The sequence below is a fragment of the Balaenoptera musculus genome, chromosome 12 (assembly GCF_009873245.2).
Source record: "Balaenoptera musculus isolate JJ_BM4_2016_0621 chromosome 12, mBalMus1.pri.v3, whole genome shotgun sequence".
In the NCBI taxonomy this organism is placed as follows: domain Eukaryota; kingdom Metazoa; phylum Chordata; class Mammalia; order Artiodactyla; family Balaenopteridae; genus Balaenoptera; species Balaenoptera musculus.
Window position 1 is genome coordinate 33,669,261 of NC_045796.1, and position 21,197 is coordinate 33,690,457.

General features: G+C 38.9%; 1 protein-coding gene across 7 annotated transcripts in view; it reads right to left on the bottom strand.

The window, feature by feature from the left end:
* Nucleotides 1-367: 367 nt before the first annotated feature.
* LAMA2 (laminin subunit alpha 2) overlaps nucleotides 368-21,197 on the bottom strand; it is a 603,913-nt gene continuing 583,083 nt past the window's right edge. For 5 of the 7 annotated variants that reach the window (XM_036871360.1, XM_036871357.1, XM_036871364.1 and 2 more), the window contains 7 exons: nucleotides 19,976-20,088; nucleotides 19,466-19,655; nucleotides 17,371-17,526; nucleotides 8,620-8,773; nucleotides 6,026-6,156; nucleotides 3,578-3,800; nucleotides 369-2,027 (listed from right to left, as the gene is read on the bottom strand). In XM_036871360.1, coding sequence (XP_036727255.1) covers nucleotides 1,870-2,027; nucleotides 3,578-3,800; nucleotides 6,026-6,156; nucleotides 8,620-8,773; nucleotides 17,371-17,526; nucleotides 19,466-19,655; nucleotides 19,976-20,088 — 1,125 coding nt within the window. In that variant the 3' untranslated portion in view covers nucleotides 369-1,869. Of the gene's footprint in view, nucleotides 2,028-3,577; nucleotides 3,801-6,025; nucleotides 6,157-8,619; nucleotides 8,774-17,370; nucleotides 17,527-19,465; nucleotides 19,656-19,975; nucleotides 20,089-21,197 lie in introns of all 7 variants that reach the window. The other 2 variants (XM_036871358.1, XM_036871363.1) reach the window with 2 other exon arrangements.

Genomic DNA, 21,197 nt, shown 5'->3' on the forward strand with positions numbered 1-21,197 from the left:
TAAGTTCCCAAGGCAATTTTAATGTCTAGCTAGACTTAAGAATCACTGTATTTATTGATCTCAAAGAATCCTTCCAACTACACCTTTCTAAGGCACTGATGTACAAGTTGACTCCAGCAGGGCTTGACTCTGATAGGAGTGCTGATTAAGTACCTTTGCTTTCAAATTTATGTATCGTTTGTTTCAAGATTCAGGAAAGAATGGCATTAGCTTTTAATTTAGTAGCCTAGCATCTTTATTCCTGCTTATCCATTCATTATCCAGAATAAGCCCAAAAGTCATGTCATTGTTCAGTGCAGAAGTAATATCTTCACTTTCAAAACACATTGGTTTTCAAAGAATTTGATTGCTTAGAGGTTGGTCAAAAGGCATTAACTAGATACAATATTATATTATTTTTTTCTGTGTGTGAAAATGGCCAAGACAAAGTTAAGAGCAGATTTTTCAAATGACGACTCCATAACTCTTTGTTGCCATAGTGGATAACTTTTCTCTTTAGAACAGTGGGTCTCAATCCTGATGGCACTTCAGAATTGCCTGGGAAGCTTTTTAAAAATCTTCATGCTTAGGCTATCAGAATCGCTGGACCAGGCACCAGTTCTTTGAAAGCTTGCCTGGTAATTACAAAATGGAGCCAGGGCTAAGAACTGCTTGCTCTAGAATGAAGTTGTGTGGACAAATTGGGTCAAGCAACTGGCCAGTGATGAAATGCTAAGAGTGTGTTAGCCATCTCCTTGATTAGAAAGAGCACCTCCTTTTCCCCTGTGGATAACACTGTCAGAGATGATTATTCTTCTTTTGCTAAAATTACCACTGTGAGGAAAATCTATTCCTTTAAATGTTCAGCATTATTAGACTACAACTATTTCTACTGAAGGTGGCAAATGAAACGTTTCCTTAAGCTGATGAATAAAATCTAGGCCTGTCTTCTCACAGATCCCTTTGAAGATGATTGAAATAGTGGGTAAAAGAAGGACAAAACACAGCAAGTTTTTAGGAAATTAATTTGTTAGGTTAAATTGCAACTCAAAAAGACCCAATGGTGTATGCCTTTTACGTTTTCAGCTTTGTTGTTTCCTGATAGGTAAAAACTGCATTTCAGCATTATTCCTCTGTGATTTTCCTCTGTAAATTGTGATAGTCACTGGAAACTTAAAGAGTCCAGAGCCTCAATACTGTAGTATCAAATGTGTGCTAAATTGTCATTCTGGAGCTTGGTTCTGGTGTCTCCCCAAAGCCTATAAATCATCATCAAACAAGCAAATCAAGTAATTAAGCTCTCTGGCCTGAATCTGATCTATACTTTCCACCTTAAGCCTAAAAAGGTATCCATTCATGTGGCTAGTTAAATCCTCCAATAATGAATCTGGATCAGGGAAATGATTTGCTAATGCTTTTCGCAAACACGGGGAAAGGGAGCTCATTTCCTCCCATCACACACCCCAAACCCACTGTGTTTTCAGTGGCCACGACAGAAAGCCAAAGCTGACATACATGGAAAAAGAGTGACAGAAGTATTAACAGGAGTTAGTAAGAAAAGTGTTGCCTTCACAAATTACATCTGAGCTCTTCTTGAGATGACTCCAGGGCATGTTGCAAATTCAACAATTTATGATCAGTTGCCTTTTATCCTTAAAATCACGCAAAACAAGCAATTTTTTAGAATGCAGTAAATGGTTTAATATTTATGGACTTGAGAAAGAACTTGAATTAAAATTCAGTCTGGGATCTGAATTAGCACCATCAGAATATAGAAGGAATTTAATATGCATGCACAAATTAGTTTTAATAACATACATAAGTAAAATACATTTGTTTTACTTGATACGGTTGTTTTGGAGGACCTTCTTGGTGTTGAACTTATTTTTATTAGTTGGCTGGGCATGATACAGGTTGAACACCCCTTAGTTCCAGGGCCTTGGCAAAATTCACCTCCAATGGCTTTCCCGTGCCTTTGGTGAGCCTTAGGGATCGGATGCAACCTCGGAAACGAATGTTGGTTGTCAGGCCAAACTGGTTGAGGCCCTCTGAAAAACCAAGCAAGGAGGGCTCAGTTTTGAAATTCAGCTACTATGTTAAGAGCATGCTTCAAAGTCAGCTGTTAGCTTAAGATGCAATTGGAATGCTATTTTATGTAAAGTTAGTGATTTTGTTCTTAGCTTTACTAACAGTTAAACTGGTAGAGAAACATCAACTTTTTTATAGTTATGTATTATGAAATATGGAGACATCTACAATTACACATTTGAAGACATCAAAGAATTTGGTTTGGAAGGGACAAGTTTACAGTTGTGAATTAAAATTATTAAATTTTATTTAATGAACCAAAGTGACTGATCAAATACTTTAAGTACTGAATTAGGACATGGACTTTTAATGGTGACTTTATTACTTTCTTCCATTGTAAAGATAAATCCCAAATGGTTATTAAGTTTGTTGTGAACTCACACAAAATCTTTCTCTTCTTAAGGAGAGAGTCCCTTCTTTTAACAGGCCTACTAGGTGCTAAGATCCCATTTCGTAGACAGACTGTAAATGGCGAAGTATATTATCTCCTTCATAATACCTTGGGGTTTATCCTGATTGAAGCAGAAGGAGATATTTTCTTTTTTTTTTTTGTCCCCGAAAAAAAATTTTTTTTTTTTTTTTTGGCTGCGCCATGAGGCATGCAGGATCTTAGTTCTCCGACCCACCAGGGATCGAATCCATGCGCTCTACAGTGGAAGCACGGAGTCCTAACCACTGGATGGCCAGGGAATTCCCAGAAGGAGATATTTTCAAAAACCCAGGAGCAATTTTGGAAAGAGGAACTCAGAATTGGTCCCCATGACTTCTATATCTTTTCCATCATCAACTGCTGCTGAATATACATTTTGCTTGTTTTGTTAAGGAGACGAGCTCTATATAAATGGGGACAAAGGTTTCTCTTGCCAAAATACTGAAAGACCATTCCAGGAGTCTGCGTTATTACAGTATTTATTAAGAGGCTCTTGGCTTACTTCTTATCAAGTTGGGCACTCTTGTTTATAGGCACTTTAGGTAACTCTCTGTGGTTCACATTGCTATATTTAATGTGCTGGAGAGGTATTTTTGAATGCAGATTTATTGCTTGGGTTTCTTTGTAATATAAACTCTATAATAGCCTAAGGGGGAAATTAGCTATGTCTAACCCAATGATTTCCAGAACTTGAGGAAATAAGTTCCATAACATTTTATGATTCCTCTGGTATATTAATTTTTAAAAAATGAGAAAGAACACCAATTCTGGCCCTGATTGCTCTTAAATGCCTCAAATCTTTTATAAGCCAAATTCATTTCCTCTAGCCTCCATCTCCCCACGAATGAAATTTTGGAGGCAATCATGAAAAGTTCAGTCCCATGAGGTTTATATAAGTAAAATGCTCATTTTACACACTAGAAATGTCAGATAATGTATTATTTATTGGAGCAGATTCTAAAGCTAGGAAGCAAGTATACTTAAGCACACATTCTTGGACGTATTTATAGAATATAAATGTGTTCAAAACCACTAACAAAACAGAGCAGTGATATTCTTGATGGGGTAGGCAACACTCACCTGGGAACCCTCCAACAAACACGGGGTCATTTGTATCAGCGGATGTAGATGCTAGATTTGGGCTCTGGGCTTCCACCTGGTTCCCATCTACTGTCAGCTCGATTCGGTGCTTGACCTTGTTGGCCATGACTTTATGCCACTGTCCATCACACAGATACCCTGGGATCCCAGCATCATAGACAGCAGTGAATCGGCCGGCACCGTTGTCCACATGAAACATAAGCTAGAAAGCAGGAAATTGAACAGCCACAGATGGTTTCATTGGAAGGGTGTCATGGTGGTTCATAAAGTAAAAATTATCTCTAGGAAAGTCATTAGCTGAAATAGTTTAAAATGAATGTAACTTAGGCATATTAAATTAAAAAAAAAACTTGACAGAAATTAAAATGCAGATTTAATAACCAGGAGTCACAAATTATGCTCTTTACTTTCGGACATTGTTGGGAGCAATAGGCAAGACGTATGAGGCTGGTAATAACTAACTCTGCTTTCAGAAAATGTGAAATACAATTTGAGGCCAGGTGACAAAAAAGGATGTAGTATACACTGGGAAAAATTCTACCACAGATCTTTTCAGAGTGTGGGAGTTCTTAGGAACCTGGTTTACAAATTCATTTGAAAGGATAATTTTTTTTTAAAATTTAAGATTTTCATGTTTTAATTGTATATTTTTTCCTTCACGGAATCTATTTTATATATAGGATTGAGAGTACATTTTGGGGCAAGTTTCATGTCACAGTTACCAAAGCCTTTGAGCCAGAAGGCCAGTTCAGTTCTTAACAATGAAGAACTTAGACTAGGAGTTCTTGTCTAAATGAGAAAAATCTGTTTTTAGTAACGCAGAATGGGCCCTGAAACTTGAGATTGCAGAATTCTTTTGAAGCTGATGAAGAAAAGAAACATACTGAAACATTAAAAACAGTCAATTTGGCAAAACATTTGACAAGGTAAAAGAAAAGAAATAGGGGTTTAAAAAAGAAGATCAAAAGTGCAAGTAAATAGGTGAAAAGTTTGTAAACTATACAGTGATGTAAATATTAGTTAAGATTGTACTATATTCGGTGAAATCTGTAACAAGGGAATTTGGCATATAAGAAGAGCTTGGTGAGAAATCCATATGCACTGTGATGGAACCTGACACCCTGACAAGTTGCAGGGAACTGTGCTTATAATCAGGTGACGAGCTACACTGACAAGATGCAGTGAAACTGTGTGTTGAAAATCTGGCAAAACTCTTAAGTGTTGCTTATTCCCCCTTTTTGTCTCTGTGCTCCTGGATCTTTTTGCTTTACTGCCTTTGAGGATGGTTTGAAGACTGAGAGGAAGGAGGGAAGAGGATAAGGAAAGCGTATTGTAGGTCAGTGTGTGGTTTTTCTTCTTGGGAGGCAACGGCACCCTAGGAGTGGAAATGTGAACAGAGCTGAAGTATGATTCCTGTTGAAAAGGCAGATAGGAAACTTGTGAAATTTCTTGCTTTGCCTTCCTCTTTTTACCTGTGCCCTATAGTACAAAGTACATGAAAACTGGTTATCTCACTGCTGGTTGCCGCTCATAAGCAAGTAGGGACAGAAAAGGCAGTTAGAATTAGATTATCCATTGTGAGCAAACTGGCACAATACTTTATATTCTACTAATATAACTTTATTATAAATTTGTTCTATTGTGCAATGGTATGTGGATGCTTTTAAATAAATTGAGAAATCAATATGTCAGCTAGACATCTTCATTTCTGAGAGGTGCCTACCCTGTTATAAGAGGCAAAGACTGATTTTAGACAACCTAAGCCCTTTTTTTCCCACTGGAATTGATAGTTTCATAGAGCATGGATTCATAAAGACGAGAATGACTTTACTTTTAGCCACATAGTAACTAGCTTGAGATCCAAAACCACTTTAGGCCATTATTAGCACAGTTGGCTTACTGTAGAATTAGCACATTTAAAGTTTACACTGGTCTACGAATAAGTGTGTTGAAAACACACAAGAATTGAGATAATCCAGAAGGATGAAAAGATACAGTCTAGCTTTCTCCCAACAAAGACAAGAGCAAGGCTTCAAAACAGAGCAGACGTAGAGGATGGACTTGAGGACACGGGGAGGGGGCAGGGGAAGCTGGGACGAAGTGAGAGAGTGGCATGGACATATATACACTACCAAATGTAAAATAGCTAGCTAGTGGGAAGCAGCCGCATAGCACAGGGAGATCAGCTCGGTGCTTTGTGACCACCTAGAGGGGTGGGATAGGGAGAGTGGGAGAGAGACGCAAGAGGGAGGGGATATGGGGATATATGTATACATATAGCTGATTCACTTTGTTATAAAGCAGAAACTAACACAACATTGTAAAGCAATTATACTCCAATAAAGATGTTAAAAAAAAATAGAGCTTTCTACATGGAAACGACAATATCGTGAAGAGAGCAGAAATATTTAGACAGCTGATGCCCACCTTTTCAGCAATCATTTCAATACCCATTCCATCCATTTTCTGGCTGCTGATTCCCAGAAGAACTCCAGTGGTTCTAGTTGTGCGGAATTCAAATTCTACAAGAAGGTCCAATCCTACTTTGAACCCATCAACTGTAAAATGAAAACATTTTTAAAAAATTGTGGATTAGAGTTTAGGAATTGTTAATTCAAATTTGTACAATGCAATGGTTTTATTAGCTTTCAATTCATGTGTTAGACAACTATAAGTTCCAGACTTTCATATGGCCTACACCTCCACCATTTATAGTTATTGCTTATTTTCTTGGCTGCCTTCTTTCCTAGAATATAAATTCTGTGAGGGCAAGAACTTTGTCTGTATTGCTCACCGTTTTATTCTTGGGCTTACCAAAGTATCTGACACATGGTGGAGGTTGGATATATATTTGTTGAATGAATGAATGAATGAATGAATGAACACAGACTAAGATTGACTCAAAGAATCTCACAGCCAGGTGTGCTTGTCAGAAGTCTTGCTGCTGGATGAAGTCAAGCATTTCAATGATTATTCAGTAAAATTTTACTGGGGCACTCTAAATGGTACCACGATGATCTGAAAGGGCTCAAATATCCCCAAACATTTTATTTATAAAGAAAGGAATTACAAATACAATTTTGAAGGATAAGATTCTGGGATATAAATAGACTTTTCTAGTTCATCAAGTTAAGTCTTTTCTCTATAATTTTCCATATTTGATTCATTGGTTTACTTAATCTTATAGCAAGTATTTAAGACATGCTCCTTAGAAACAAAGTGCTCCATTAAGATCAGGCTAGTCTAGACCTGCATGAAATATTAGAGGAAAACTCATAGAAATTTTTTCCAGGTCTCCTATTTATTAAGAAATAAATGCTATGTGTAACCACAACTATCTCCAATGAAGGGAGGCAGCTGTTATGTGAAAGACTTTTTTTTTTCTACTGAGAACCTTGATGAGTTTGAATGGACAAAGACGGGCTTAGGGCAGATTTTAAGAATAAAGGGTAGAAGAAGCTGGAGTTTTCTGCAAAATAAAACAATGATTTTGTTTCTGTTCCTGAAAGGAGGATAAGGAAAAGAGAGAAATAACATGAAGCCATTCAGCAGAGGATAGGGGGAGTGAAGAAGCTATTAAACCCCCAGAAACTGGGTAGCTGGAAAGCTTTTAAGGACAAAGGTGTCAAAGGTTTAAATTGAAGTTGTATATTTTCCAGTAATGTAACCTCCTCTGACCACCCAAGTCTTACATAGATTGTATTACACTGTGTGTTGAGGTGATGGCAGGAGTTATTGGAAACTGGGGAAGTGGCTAATTTTCTGGTCCAGTTTGATCTCGAACCAAAAGAGCCCAGGCAGGATGGTAAGTTAATCTGTTAACTGCAGAAGTTGAAGCTGAAGCTTGCCATCAATTTGACGAAGCTAATGCCAGCTATCTGAATTTGCAGAAAACTTGAGAAAAGCTTTGGGCTTTCACAGAACATGGAATTTGGGGTTCAACATAACCTTCAACATTTCAATATTTAACATATCCTGTGTTTCTCTGTTTTCTGCTTCTGCACAGGGGAAATTTCCCACGTATCCCCTGTTGGAGGGCCCTGCTCTTCCGTCTCCAACCTTTGCATGTGTGTTCAACTCATCTTTTAAACCTACCTCAAATGTCAATTCCTCCATAAAACCCTTCCTGATTTCCCCAAATTAATGTTTCCTTAAAATATCCACAGAACCTTGTTTGTGTGTCTTCTACAGTTTCTAGTTATTTTTTTACTTGTCTTCTTGTGATTTCTGAGCATAAAGAATCTTATCTATCGATAGCATGTTCTTGAAGGAAGGAGATGACATCTTATTTACTTCTGTTTCCCATGTTAACTTCTACATATTATGTACTCATTAATTTTTTTCTAACGAGCAAATGCATGTTCCTATGGTAACCATAGGACTGATTCTATCTTAAAGTATGTTAATGTCAGATTTTTTTGTTATTATGTACAAGTTATTTCATATTTTTCTTTCCAAATTGTACATTCACTGTCAGTGATCCAGACCTGCACTGAAAATGCTCACTGGAACGGGGGAGATACTTAAAGAAAGCCAGGGAAAGGTGCCAATCATCATTACCATCAGCAAGAAATGGGCACCAGTATGTGTGCATTGTGTGTGTGAGGGGAGAGTATGAAATGGAAACTTGCAAGGAATTGAACAGAGGAAGAAAGGAAAATGCTATCTCATCTCCAGAAAGAAAGGTAGATGGGGAAATATGGAAAGTAGATACATTACATAATATAAACTATGAACCTTCTTGCAGAATTACATTTATTTTGCTATTATCGATCTCCAGGGAAGGAGATGGAATAAACTTGCCAAATAGCCTTTTACTTTATTTCTTCTATGAGTTCGTATCAGAATCGGACACATTAATCTTTAAGAGGCATTTTTTATTACTTCTAAAAGTTTTTATTTCTGGTTTAAACAAAGGATGCTAGTTTCAGACCCCAGGGACTTTTATTTTCCCACACAAACAAGAAGTCAATATTTGGACTTAGTTAATATTCAACAGAAAGGACATGGAAGCACCTCACCTGCTTTGGCAAAACCTGTTCCATCAAAATATGTTCCTTTCTGAGCATTTGCAAAACACGTCCCGACACGGTAGCTGGAGGCTGGCTGTTCAAGATCAGCAGGGGCTTCTGCCATCTGAAGATTCCTAATGCAGCCATCAATGCTGTAGGTCACCTAAATATTCAGGTCAGAAGAAACACATATCGGGTTTTACCAGAAGTTTGCCTTTATGTGGAATGCAATCATTGGTAGGGTGTTCTGTGTGTATAAACATCTGCCGATTGTCCTAGGCCATCTCCAGAACTGCCCGGATTGGCACCATCACCCCAGGCTTCAGAGCACGGGTGCAGAGAATCCGGTGTTGTGCTTCGCAGCTAAGACAGCGGTCCCCATCCCCCAGGCAGCAGACTGGCCTGTTAGGAACCGGGCCGCCCAGCAGGAGGTGAGGGGCGGGTGAACGAGTGAAGCTTCATCTGTATTTACAGCTGGTCCCCATCGCTCGCATTACCACCTGAGCTCCGCCTCCTGTCAGCATTATGGTGAGTTGTATAATTATTTCATTATATATTACAATGTAATAATAATAGAAATAAAGTGTACAATAAATGTAATGCGCTTGAATCATCCCCAAACCATCTCCCCTGCCCCACAGTCCATGGAAAAATTGTCTTCCACGAAACTGGTCCCTGGTGCCAAAAAGGTTGGGGACCACTGAACTAGGATGTATCTAGCCTGGAATATGATTGTTTTGATATTCTAAATACTGCACACTACGTCTCTAGTGGGACCACTGGTTTGACAGAACTCTGGGCCCCCTATGGAAATTGTAACTTTTAATTAGTCTCTTATGCTTCTATTTCATGTTTCTAGTAACAGTTTATTAACCTTACTATATATACGTTTTTTTCGCAATCTATGTTCAAATTCTACTTGAAAAGATAATTAGGTTTGGTTCAGTGCTTCTTCCTTATGAAAATCTAAGGAAAGCAGTGGATACTTTCCTAAGAAAATGCACATACACATGAAACTTGAAAGCTTGCATGAAACATTCAAAGTTTAGGGACTTTAGAAATAAATCAATCATACTCTGCTTCATTATATTTCATCTGGGTTAAGGTATGCAAGTTAATCACTCTTGCCACTCTCTGTTCAGAGACTCTCATTTTGATTGGCCTGCATAGCATAGCCAATAGCTATGAAGGGGAGGTAATACTCCACAAGAGGAGCCAAATACTGAGAATTGTAACCATCATGAACAATTGTCTTTGATGAAGAACAACTCTACATCATCACGTGTTCTAATCTGAGCATAGAAATGAATCACACTTGTGTGTAGTGCATTTTCTAAAAACACTAATCCCCTGTGCTCCTTAAAAGAATGCTTTCCAAAGCCAACCAGGACACATGGTCTGACAAAAAATTATTTTGTGAATACTGATTTACAAAATTTGTGAGGACTTTAAATTCTGACTCCAGTACTGGATAACAGTACTCTAGATCAGGGATCCCCAGTCCCCACGGTACTGGTCCGTGGCCTGTTAGGAACTGGGCCGCACAGCAGGAGGTGAGGGGTGGGAGAGTGAGTGAAGCTTCATCTGTATTTACAGCCGCTCCCCATCGCTTGCATTTCTGCCTGAGCTCCGCCTCCTGTCACATCAGTGGCGGCATTAGATTCTCATAGGAGTGTGAACCCTACCGAACTGCACATGCAGGGGATCTGGGTTGCGTGCTCCTTATGAGAATCTAATGCCTGATGATCTGAGGTGGAGCTGAGGCGGTGACGCTAGCACTGGGGAGCGGCTGCAAATACAGATTATCATTAGCAGAGAGGTTTGACTGCACAGAGACCATAATAAATCAGTTGCTTGCAGACTCATATCAAAACCCTATCAGTGAGTGGCAAGTGACAATGAAGCTGCATCTTACGGAGTAGACTGGACATAAGCAACACACTTCGGGTGTCACTGTCTCCCATCACCCCCAGATGGGACCATCTAGTTGCAGGAAAACAAGCTCAGGGCTCCCACTGATTCTGCATTACGGTGAGTTGTATAATTATTTCATTATATATTACAGTGTAATAATAATAGAAATAAAGTGCACAATAAATGTAATGCTCTTGAATCATCCCGAAACCATCCCTGTGCCACTCCACCTCCCTGCCCCGGGTCTGTGGGGAAACTGTCTTCCACAAAACAGGTCCCTGGTGCCAAAAAGGTTGGGGATCACTGCTCTAGATACTGCATCTCTCAATATTTGCTAAATCTCTAGTCCTGAAACAATACCATCAATATCATCATTATCATCTTCCTTGTTGTCTTAGTGCTTTCTTTTTTTTTTTTTTGAGACAATTTTTAATTTTTTTTATTGAAGTATAGTTGATTTACAATGTGTTAATTTTTGCTGTACAGCAAAGTGATTCAGTTATACATATATATACATTGTTTTTCATATTCTTTTCCATGATGGTGTATCCCAGGATACTGAATATAGTGCCCTGTGCTGTACAGTAGGACATTGTTTTTTTTTGTTTTTTTTTTTAATCAGTCATCAATTTTATACACATCACTGTATACATGTCAATCCCAATCGCCCAATTCAGCACACCACCATCCCCACCCCACGGCAGTTTTCCCCCCTTGGTGTCCGTACGTTTGTTCCCTACATCTGTGTCTCAACTTCTGCCCTTCAAACCGGTTCATCTGTACCATTTTTCTAGGTTCCACATACATGCGTTAATATACGATATTTGTTTTTCTCTTTCTGACTTACTTCACTCTGTATGACAGTCTCTAGATCCATCCACGTCTCAACAAATGACTCAATTTCGTTCTTTTTATGGCTGAGTAATATTCCATTGTATATATGTACAACAACTTCTTTATCCATTCGTCTGTTGATGGGAATTTAGGTTGCTTCCATGACCTGGTTATTGTAAATAGTGCTGCAATGAACATTGGGGTGCATGTGTCTTTTTGAATTACGGTTTTTCTCTGGGTATATGCCCAGTAGTGGGATTGCTGGGTCATATGGTAATTCTATTTTTAGTTTTTTAAGGAACCTCCATATTGTTCTCCATAGTGGCTGTATCAATTTACATTCCCACCAACAGTGCAAGAGGGTTCCCTTTTCTCCACACCCTCTCCAGCATTTGTTGTTTGTAGATTTTATGATGGTGCCCATTCTAACTGGTGTGAGGTGATACCTCATTGTAGTTTTGATTTGCATTTCTCTAATAATTAGTGATGTTGAGCACCTTTTCATGTGCTTCTTGGCCATCTGTATGTCTTCTTTGGAGAAATGTCTTTAGGTCTTCTGCCCATTTTTGGATTGGGTTGTTTGTTTCTTTAATATTGAGTTGAATGAGCTGTTTATATACTTTGGAGATTAATCCTTTGTCCATTGATTCATTTGCAAATATTTTCTCCCATTCTGAGGGTTGTCTTTTCGTCTTGTTTATGGTTTCCTTTGCTGTGCAAAAGCTTTTAAGTTTCATTAGGTCCCATTTGTTTATTTTTGTTTTTATTTCCATTACTCTAGGAGGTGGATCAAAAAAGATCTTGCTGTGATTTATGTCAAAGAGTGTTCTTCCTATGTTTTCTTCTAAGAGTTTTATAGTGTCCGCTCTTACATTTAGGTCTCGAATCCACTTTGAGTTTATTTTTGTGTATGGTGTTAGGGAGTATTCTAATTTCATTCTTTTACATGTAGCTGTCCAGTTTTTCCAGCACCACTTATTGAAGAGACTGTCTTTTCTCCATTGTATATCTTTGCCTCCTTTGTCACAGATTAGTTGACCATAGGTGCATGGGTTTATCTCTGGGCTTTCTATCTTGTTCCATTGATCTATGTTTCTGTTTTTGTGCCAGTACCATATTGTCTTGATTACTGTAGCTTTGTAGTATAGTCTGAAGTCAGGGAGTCTGATTCCTCCAGCTCCGTTTTTTTCCCTCAAGACTGCTTTGGCTATTCAGGGTCTTTTGTGTCTCCATACAAATTTTAAGATGATTTGTTCTAGTTCTGTAAAAAATGCGATTGGTAATTTGATAGGGATTGCATTGAATCTGTAGATTGCTTTGGGTAGTATAGTCATTTTCACAATATTGAGTCTTCCAATCCAAGAACACGGTATATCTCTCCATCTGTTGGTGTCATCTTTAATTTCTTTCATCAGTGTCTTATAGTTCTCTGCATACAGGTCTTTTGTCCCCCTAGGTAGGTTTATTCGTAGGTATTTTATTCTTTTTGTTGCAATGGTAAATGGGAGTGTTTCCATAATTTCTCTTTCAGATTTTTCATCATTAGTGTATAAGAATGCAAGAGATTTATGTGCATTAATTTTGTATCCTGCAACTTTACCAAATTCATTGATTAGCTGTAGTAGTTTTCTGGTGGCAGTTTTAGGATTCTCTATGTATAGTATCATGTCATCTGCAAAGAGTGACAGTTTTACTTCTTCTTTTCCCATTTGTATTCCTTTTATTTCTTTTTCTTCTCTGATTGCCGTGGCTAGGACTTCCAAAATTATGTTGAATAATAGTGGTGACAGTGGACATCCTTGTCTCGTTCCTGATCTTAGAGGAAATGCTTTCAGTTTTTCACCATTGAGAATGATGTTTGCTGTGGGTTTGTCGTATATGGCCTTTATTATGTTGAGGTAGGTTCCCTCTATGCCCACTTTCTGGAGAGTTTTTATCATAAATGGGTGTTGAATTTTGTCAGAAGCTTTTTCTGCATCTATTGAGATGATCATATGGTTTTTATTCTTCAATTTGTTAATATGGTGTATCACATTGATTGATTTGCGTATATTGAAGAATCCTTGCATCCCTGGGATAAATCCCACTTGGTCAACGTGTATGATCCTTTTAATGTGTTGTTGGATTCTGTTTGCTAGTATTTTATTGAGGATTTTTGCATCTATATTCATCAGTGATATTGGTCTGTAATTTTCTTTTTTTTAGTGTCTTTGTCTGGTTTTGGTATCAGGGTGATGGTGGCCTCATAGAATGAGTTTGGGAGTGTTCCTTCCTCTGCAGTTTTTTGGAAGAGTTTGAGAAGGATGGGTGTTAGCTCTTCTCTAAATGTTTGATAGAATTCACCTGTGAAGCCATCTGGCCCAGGACTTTTGTTTGTTGGAAGATTTTTAATCACAGTTTCAATTTCATTCCTTGTGATTGGTCTGTTCATATTTTCTGTTTCTTCCTGGTTCAGTCTTGGAAGGTTATACCTTTCTAAGCATTTGTCCATTTCTTCCAGGTTGTCCATTTTATTGGCAAAGAGTTGCTTGTAGTAGTCTCTTAGGATGCTTTGTATTTCTGCGGTGTCTGTTGTAACTTCTCCTTTTTCATTTCTAATTTTATTGATTTGAGTCCTCTCCCTCTTTTTCTTGATGAGTCTGGCTAATGGCTTATCAATTTTGTTTATCTTCTCAAAGAACCAGCTTTTAGTTTTATTGATCTTTGCTATTGTTTTCTTTGTTTCTATTTCATTTATTTCTGCTCTGATCTGTATGATTTCTTTCCTTCTGCTAACTTTGGGTTTTGTTTGTTCTTCTTTCTCTAGTTCCTTTAGGTGTAAGGTTAGATTGTTTACTTGAGATTTTTCTTGTTTCTTGAGGTAGGCTTGTATAGCTATCAACTTCCCTCTTAGAACTGCTTTTGCTGCATCCCTTAGGTTTTGGATCATCGTGTTTTCATTGTCATTTGTCTCTAGGTATTTTTTGATTTCCTCTTTGATTTCTTCAGTGATCTCTTGGTTATTTAGTAACGCATTGTTTAGCCTCCATGTGTTTGTGTTTTTTATGTTTTTTTCCCTGTAATTGATTTCTAATCTCATAGCGTTGTGGTCAGAAAAGTTGCTTGATATGATTTCAATTTTCTTAAATTTACTGAGGCTTGATTTGTGACCCAAGATGTGATCTATCCTGGAGAGTGTTCCGTGCGCACTTGAGAAGAAAGTGTAATCTGCTGTTTTTGGATGGAATCTCCTATAAATATCAATTAAATCTATCTGGTCTATTGTGTCATTTAAAACTTCTGTTTCCTTATTTATTTTCATTTTGGATGATCTGTCCATTGGTGTAAGTGAGGTTTTAAAGTCCCCCACTATTATTGTGTTACTGTCGATTTCCTCTTTTAGAGCTGTTAGCAGTTGCCTTATGTATTGAGGTGCTCCTATGTTGGGTGCATATATATTTATAATTGTTGTATCTTCCTCTTGGATTGATCCTTTGATCATTATGTAGTGTCCTTCCTTGTCTCTTGTAACATTCTTTATTTTAAAGTCTATTTTATCTGATATGAGTATAGCTACTCCAGCTTTCTTTTGATTTCCATTTGCATGGAATATCTTTTTCCATCCCCTCACTTTCAGTCTGTATGTGTCCCTAGGTCTGAAGTGGGTCTCTTGTAGACAGCATATATATGGGTCTTGTTGTTGTATCCATTCAGCAAGCCTGTGTCTCTTGGTTGGAGCATTTAATCCATTCACGTTTAAGGTAATTATCAATATGTATGTTCCTATGACCATTTTCTGAATTGTTTTGGGTTTGTTTTTGTAGGTCCTTTTCTTCTCTTGTGTTTCCCACTTAGAGAAGTTCCTTTAGCATTTGTTGTAGAGCTGGTTTGGTGGTGCTGAATTCTCTTAGCTTTTGCTTGTCTGTAAAGCTTTTGGTTTCTCCATCAAATCTAAATGAGATCCTTGCCGGGTAGAGTAATCTTGGTTGTAGGTTCTTCCCTTTCATCACTTTAAGTATATCATGCCACTGCCTTCTGGCTTGTAGAGTTTCTGCTGAGAAATCAGCTGTTAACCTTATGGGAGTTCCCTGGTATGTTATTTGTCATTTTTCCCTTGCTGCTTTCAATAATTTTTCTTTGTCTTTAATTTTTGCCAGTTTGATTACTATGTGTCTCGGTATGTTTCTCCTTGGGTGTATCCTGTATGGGACTCTCTGCGCTTCCTGGACTTGGGTGGCTATTTCCTTTCCCATGTTAGGGAAGTTTTCGACTATAATCTCTTCAAATATTTTCTCGTGTCCTTTCTCTCTTCTCCTTCTGGGACCCCTATAATGCGAATGTTGTTGTGTTTAATGTTGTCCCAGAGGTCTCTTAGGCTGTCTTCATTTCTTTTCATTCTTTTTTCTTCAGTCTGTTCCGCAGCAGTGAACTCCACCATTCTGTCTTCCAGGTCACTTATCCGATCTTTTGCGTCAGTTATTCTGCTATTGATTCCTTCTAGTGTAGTTTTCATTTCAGTTATTGTATTATTCATCTCTGTTTGTTTGTTCTTTAATTCTTCTAGGTCTTTGTTAAACATTTCTTGCATCTTCTCGATCTTTGCCTCTCCGAGGTCCTGGATCATCTTCACTATCATTATGCTGAATTCTTTTTCTGGAAGGTTGCCTATCTCCACTTCATTTAGTTGTTTTTCTGGGGTTTTATCTTGTTCCTTCATCTGGTATATAGCCCTCTGCCTTTTCCTCTTGTATGTCTTTCTGTGAATGTGGTTTTTCTTCCACAGGCTGCAGGATTGTAGTTTTTCTTGATTCTGCTGTCTGCCCTCTGGTGGTTGAGGCTACCTAAGAGGCTTGATGGGAGGCTCTGGTGGTGGGTAGAGCTGACTGTTGCTGTGGTGGTCAGAGCTCAGTAAAACTTTAATCCACTTGACTGTTGATGGGTGGGGCTGTGTTCCCTCCCTGTTGGTTGTTTTGCCTGAGGCAACCCAACACTGGAGCCTACCTGGGCTCTTTGGTGGGGCTAATGACAGACTCTGGGAGGGCTCACGCCAAGGAGTACTTCCCAGAACTTCTGCTGCCAGTGTCCTTGTCCCCACGGTGAAACAGAGCCACCCCCCGCCTCTGCAGGAGACCTTCCAGCGCTAGCAGGTAGGTCTGGTTCAGTCTCCCCCGGGGTCACTGCTCCTTCCCCTGGGTCCCGATGCACACACTATTTTGTGTGCGCCCTCCAAGAGTGGGGTCTCTGTTTTCCCCAGTCCTGTCGAAGTCCTGCAATCAGTTCCCACTAGGCTTCAAAGTCTGATTCTCTAGGAATTCCTCCTCCCGTTGCCGGACCCCCAGGTTGGGAAGCCTGACGTGGGGCTCAGAACCTTCACTCCAGTGGGTGGACTTCTGTGGTATAAGTGTTCACCAGTCTGTGAGTCACCCACCCACCAGTTATGGGATTTGATTTTACTCAGATTGCACCACTCCTACCGTCTCATTGTGGCTTCTCCTTTGTCTTCGGATGTGGGGTATCTTTTTTGGTGAGTTCCAGTGTCTTCCTGTCGATGACTGACCAGCAGCTAGTTGTGATTCTGGTGTTCTCGCAAGAGGGAGTGAGAGCACGTCCTTCTACTCCGCCATCTTGGTTCGAAAACAGTGCTTTCTATATACTTGGTATTTTTCCAAGCACTTTAAATATGTTACCTCATTTAATCTTTCTAGCAACCTTGCTTGTTTGGTATTATTATTAAACTATTTTACAGAAGGGGGAACTTTGTCAAAGAAAAATTAAGTAACTTGCTCAAGATCACACAGCTACTTAACAGTTAAGCACGTATTCAAACCAAGGGAGTCTGGCTCCAGGGTCCACACTCTGTTTTGTAATATTGCCTCTCATAGTCAGATCTGTCTAGAAAATTTGTCACTTCTCAGAAAAGATGATTTCCTATTCATCTATAATTGGTCATGGGCCAACGTGACCTAATAATTCAGAATACATTCATGACTCAGGCAGCTATTTAGGCCACAAAGAAACAAATTAGACACTTACTGGACCAATTCTTCGGGTAGTGTAGTTAATGGGTAGCCCGCCAATATACAGCATTCCCACAACATCCAGAATATCAGCTTTCTTGGGACTGATGGTTCTGTTGGAGGCACCGTCTACATAAATAATTCCTTCTTGCTTAATTCGAATAATCTTAATCTACCAAAAGAAGACGAGTCATTAACACCAATCATAGATAAATTTCAAATATGCAGAGTATAAAACATAAGAACTTTTAGGATATTCCTTAGGAAAAAGTGAAACAACTTACTGAGTGCCTAGTATTTGCTAAACCCATAATACAAGTGAAATTAAATCTGTTTACAGAATGTCTCAAAGTCTGTCTTTTCCATTAGTACCATCTCCAAAAGAGGAGAAAATCTTCCTGGGTGAGTTTTAGATTGAAGACTCTTCTATAGTTGCCAAGTGAGTGTCTGTATCAAGAGGTATGCTTGTTGTAAGGAAACTTGCAGATTGAGAGCCCTGTCATGAATTAAGTGGGCTGCAAAATTCATGTCCAATTTCAAAAGTTCATTGGTTTGATTGAGCAAAGCCTGGTCTTCCCAGCACAATTTCAGAGATGCTATATCTCTCTGCTTAAGAGGCACTTCTCGTGCAGAATTGCAGGAATGCAGTGCATCCGGGCTGCACTGCCATTTCTGCAGCAGCTGATTAGTACAAAGTCAGGGAGGAAGACGGAAGGCTGACTGGGCTGAAATGACAGCAGTGGATTGAATTATTTTCTGGGGCAGAGTGAAATAAAAAGTGTGGAGACTAGCTTGAGCATAAAATCCTTGAGTCTGAATTTAGGAAAAGGAGCATGTAACCCTGTGAAATGCTGGAGTACAATAATGGTTTAAAAACGAATCTACATCAGGATTAGAGTAATTTAAGACCTTATTTTACACTGATCTATTCTGGTTTCGGAAATAATTTTCTAACAACCTGCAAGGATTAAAAATCCCTTCTTAATTTGGCTACTTAGCGTAATCCCAGCCTCATTGTGGCCCAACAATATGTCTTTTTCTCAAGTGTCATATTTATTATGCTATTAGCCAGAGATGAGAATAAACCTTGATGAGAGCTCCTGCATAAAGTATTTGCTAGTCATAAGCTCCCTAGAAAATTTCTTATTTCTAGGTAACAAATTAGTTGACTTTGCGTTTATATTATATTTTTTCAGGTTCCTTGGCTTTCTATATGATACGACAAGTCCAAGTATGTTAATATATAAAATCCAATATCTAATAATATCTTACTCTAAAAATTAAACATTTAATTGGTCCACCTAGGGAAGCTTTATTTGATAGGCTACCACAGGTGCAGAGACAAATTCCAAGTTTTCGTTTTAATCAGGCAGCATATTATCTACTTGCAGTCATGCCAAAGAGGACAGTCAGCTGGCAGGTGAGCCTTCTGTGCCCATAATAGTACCAGCTTCTGGGTGTAAGGCCAACATTTAAAAAGTTGTTCCAAATGACTGTTGGTGGAAATGATACCCCAGAGGCCTTTAAACATGAGGTAGCAGATTCTCAGACTCTTGGTGTGCTCAGACCACTATGGGGTGGGAGAGGGGGGGAAGGCAGCCACAGGGCCCATTTTAGTGTTGCCAGCTTTTAAGTTGGTCAAATATTATTTCATAAAGAGAGGTTATGTTAGCACTTTAAAAATAGGAAAATATAGTCTTAGAATAAATATTATTCCTTTAAGTTGAATACATAGAGCTTTATGATTAACACACTCCATTGTCCCACAATAATAATAATACTTACTTAGAGTATTGGAAATGTCTTCAATTGCCTGGCCCTAGTTTGTGGACAGATGTTTGGGAACCACAGCTGTACAGCAATGATGGAATCTTATAGTACCAAGATGAGGCAGGTAAGTGGTCAACTATAAACCTACCCAGGTTTGATCACATTTTCCAAGGTTGGGCAGTCGTATATGGCACTTACTTTATTTTTAGCCTCGGCCACATTCCAGTAGCAGCAGAGTCAGTGTCTGCACTGGCAAGATAATACTGGCACCAGGGGAATGCCAATGGCTGCCACCCAGTAACCCCCTCATAGGGCACTGCCAACATCCTGGGGACTATTACCTTGTGCCAATGGCCATCATTGATTTTGGTGGGGATCATGGTGTTGGTGTCACCACTTCCCAAGTCATAACTGAAGTAGGGCAATCCATTTCTCAGCTGAACTGTAGCAAAATCAGCATGATTGATCCGGGCCATGTAAAAGAGCAAGCCTGATTCAGCTTCGGTTCGCACTTCAAATTCAATGGTGAGACTGTGAAATAAAAGTATGCGAAGTAAAACAGAAGAATAAGAACGTTCTTATTCTAGGATAGAGTGGCATCTGATCATGGTGCTTTTTCATAAAGGATAGCAAAACCTTTTCCAAGGTGAGGACTATCCAGGTCTGCTGAGTTCCTAAACTGGCTTCTCAGGCTCAGACAAATATTGATATAATTCTATTCTTTACAGTACTCAGTGAACTAAAAAAGCTCACCTCATTTATTAATAAATATAGTTAATTAAACTTGAAATAACAAATACTTAGTACTTCCATTTATCGGTTCTTGTCTAATATCTCAGAATAAATCATACCGGTTTTTAACTTTGGCGTCATCAAATGCCATTGCAATGTGACTGTTTCTCGAAAGTCCAAACTGTTTGCTCCCTATCAGGAGAGCTGGTTCCGATTCTGCAGCACAAGGACCCTGTAAAATACCAAGGAGAGAAGGAGCAGAGATTTTGGACTCCATTCTTTAAAAATGTAATGCTGCTGTCTAATGGTTTCTTATATTTTAGTTTAATGTTCTCACAAAATCTCGTTTAAGTTCCTTAGAAATGAAAGCTGTCTCTTATTCATCTCTGTACTCTACTACATAGTAGGTACTTACTATTTATACTGCACCTTTGCATTGCCAAAGGAATGGTGCTCAAAAATATTCATTGATTAATTCATGTTTTCATTATCCTTTAAGGAAATCTATTATTCATATTTCTGAGAAAACTGGAATTTCCTTCTCACTTTTACTTCATTTATGAAGAGTTGTATCGTTAGAAGATTGAACAGGGAAAATGACAAGCTTGCCACTGGGTTACAGGAGTAGAAAAATGTGTCCTTCTTGTCCTCCCCATTTCTCTCTCCCACCGTCTTACTTTTTCTTGAAAATTATCGGTGCTAGAAGGTTTCCATGAATTTAGACTTTCAAGCTGGTGTATCTCAACTTGCAAGTCAGCCCATTCAGGCTTAGCCCGTTGCTAGGCAACCCAGCACACTTTTTAATGTAACCTGCCATACACCATTTCAACTGCCACTGTTCAAAGATCAACTTCCTAGGGTGCTTACAAGGTAGAGCTCGCTGCGGGGCTAGCTTCAGAGGCAGGCTTCCTGTGTAGTCACTGAGCTTAATGCTCTGCTGTCACCATTTTGAAATTCTTAATAATTTTTGAACAAGGTGCCCTGCATTTTCACTTGGCTCTGGGCCCTGCCAATTACGTAGCCAGACCTGACTGGGTGGACCTTACTTGGCTACTGTAACGCTCAGCTCAATAGTTAATCAAGGCTCCTCAAATTACCAAAACCACAATTCCTTTCCTTGGTCTCTATTTTCACAAAATAGCTCCAAGTACAAGCTGCTTAAGAAGTCTTTTAAAACACAAAGTACATGAGAAAATAAATAACCTGCCTGCTCTCAACAACACATCTGTTTTTAAAGATCTGCACTTAATAGCTCTGGATGGGCCACTGCCCCAGTGCGCGCTGACTCAGCAGAGGTTCCCAAACAGCCCAAGGCAGGCTTTGGATGCAGCCTGCTCTTCC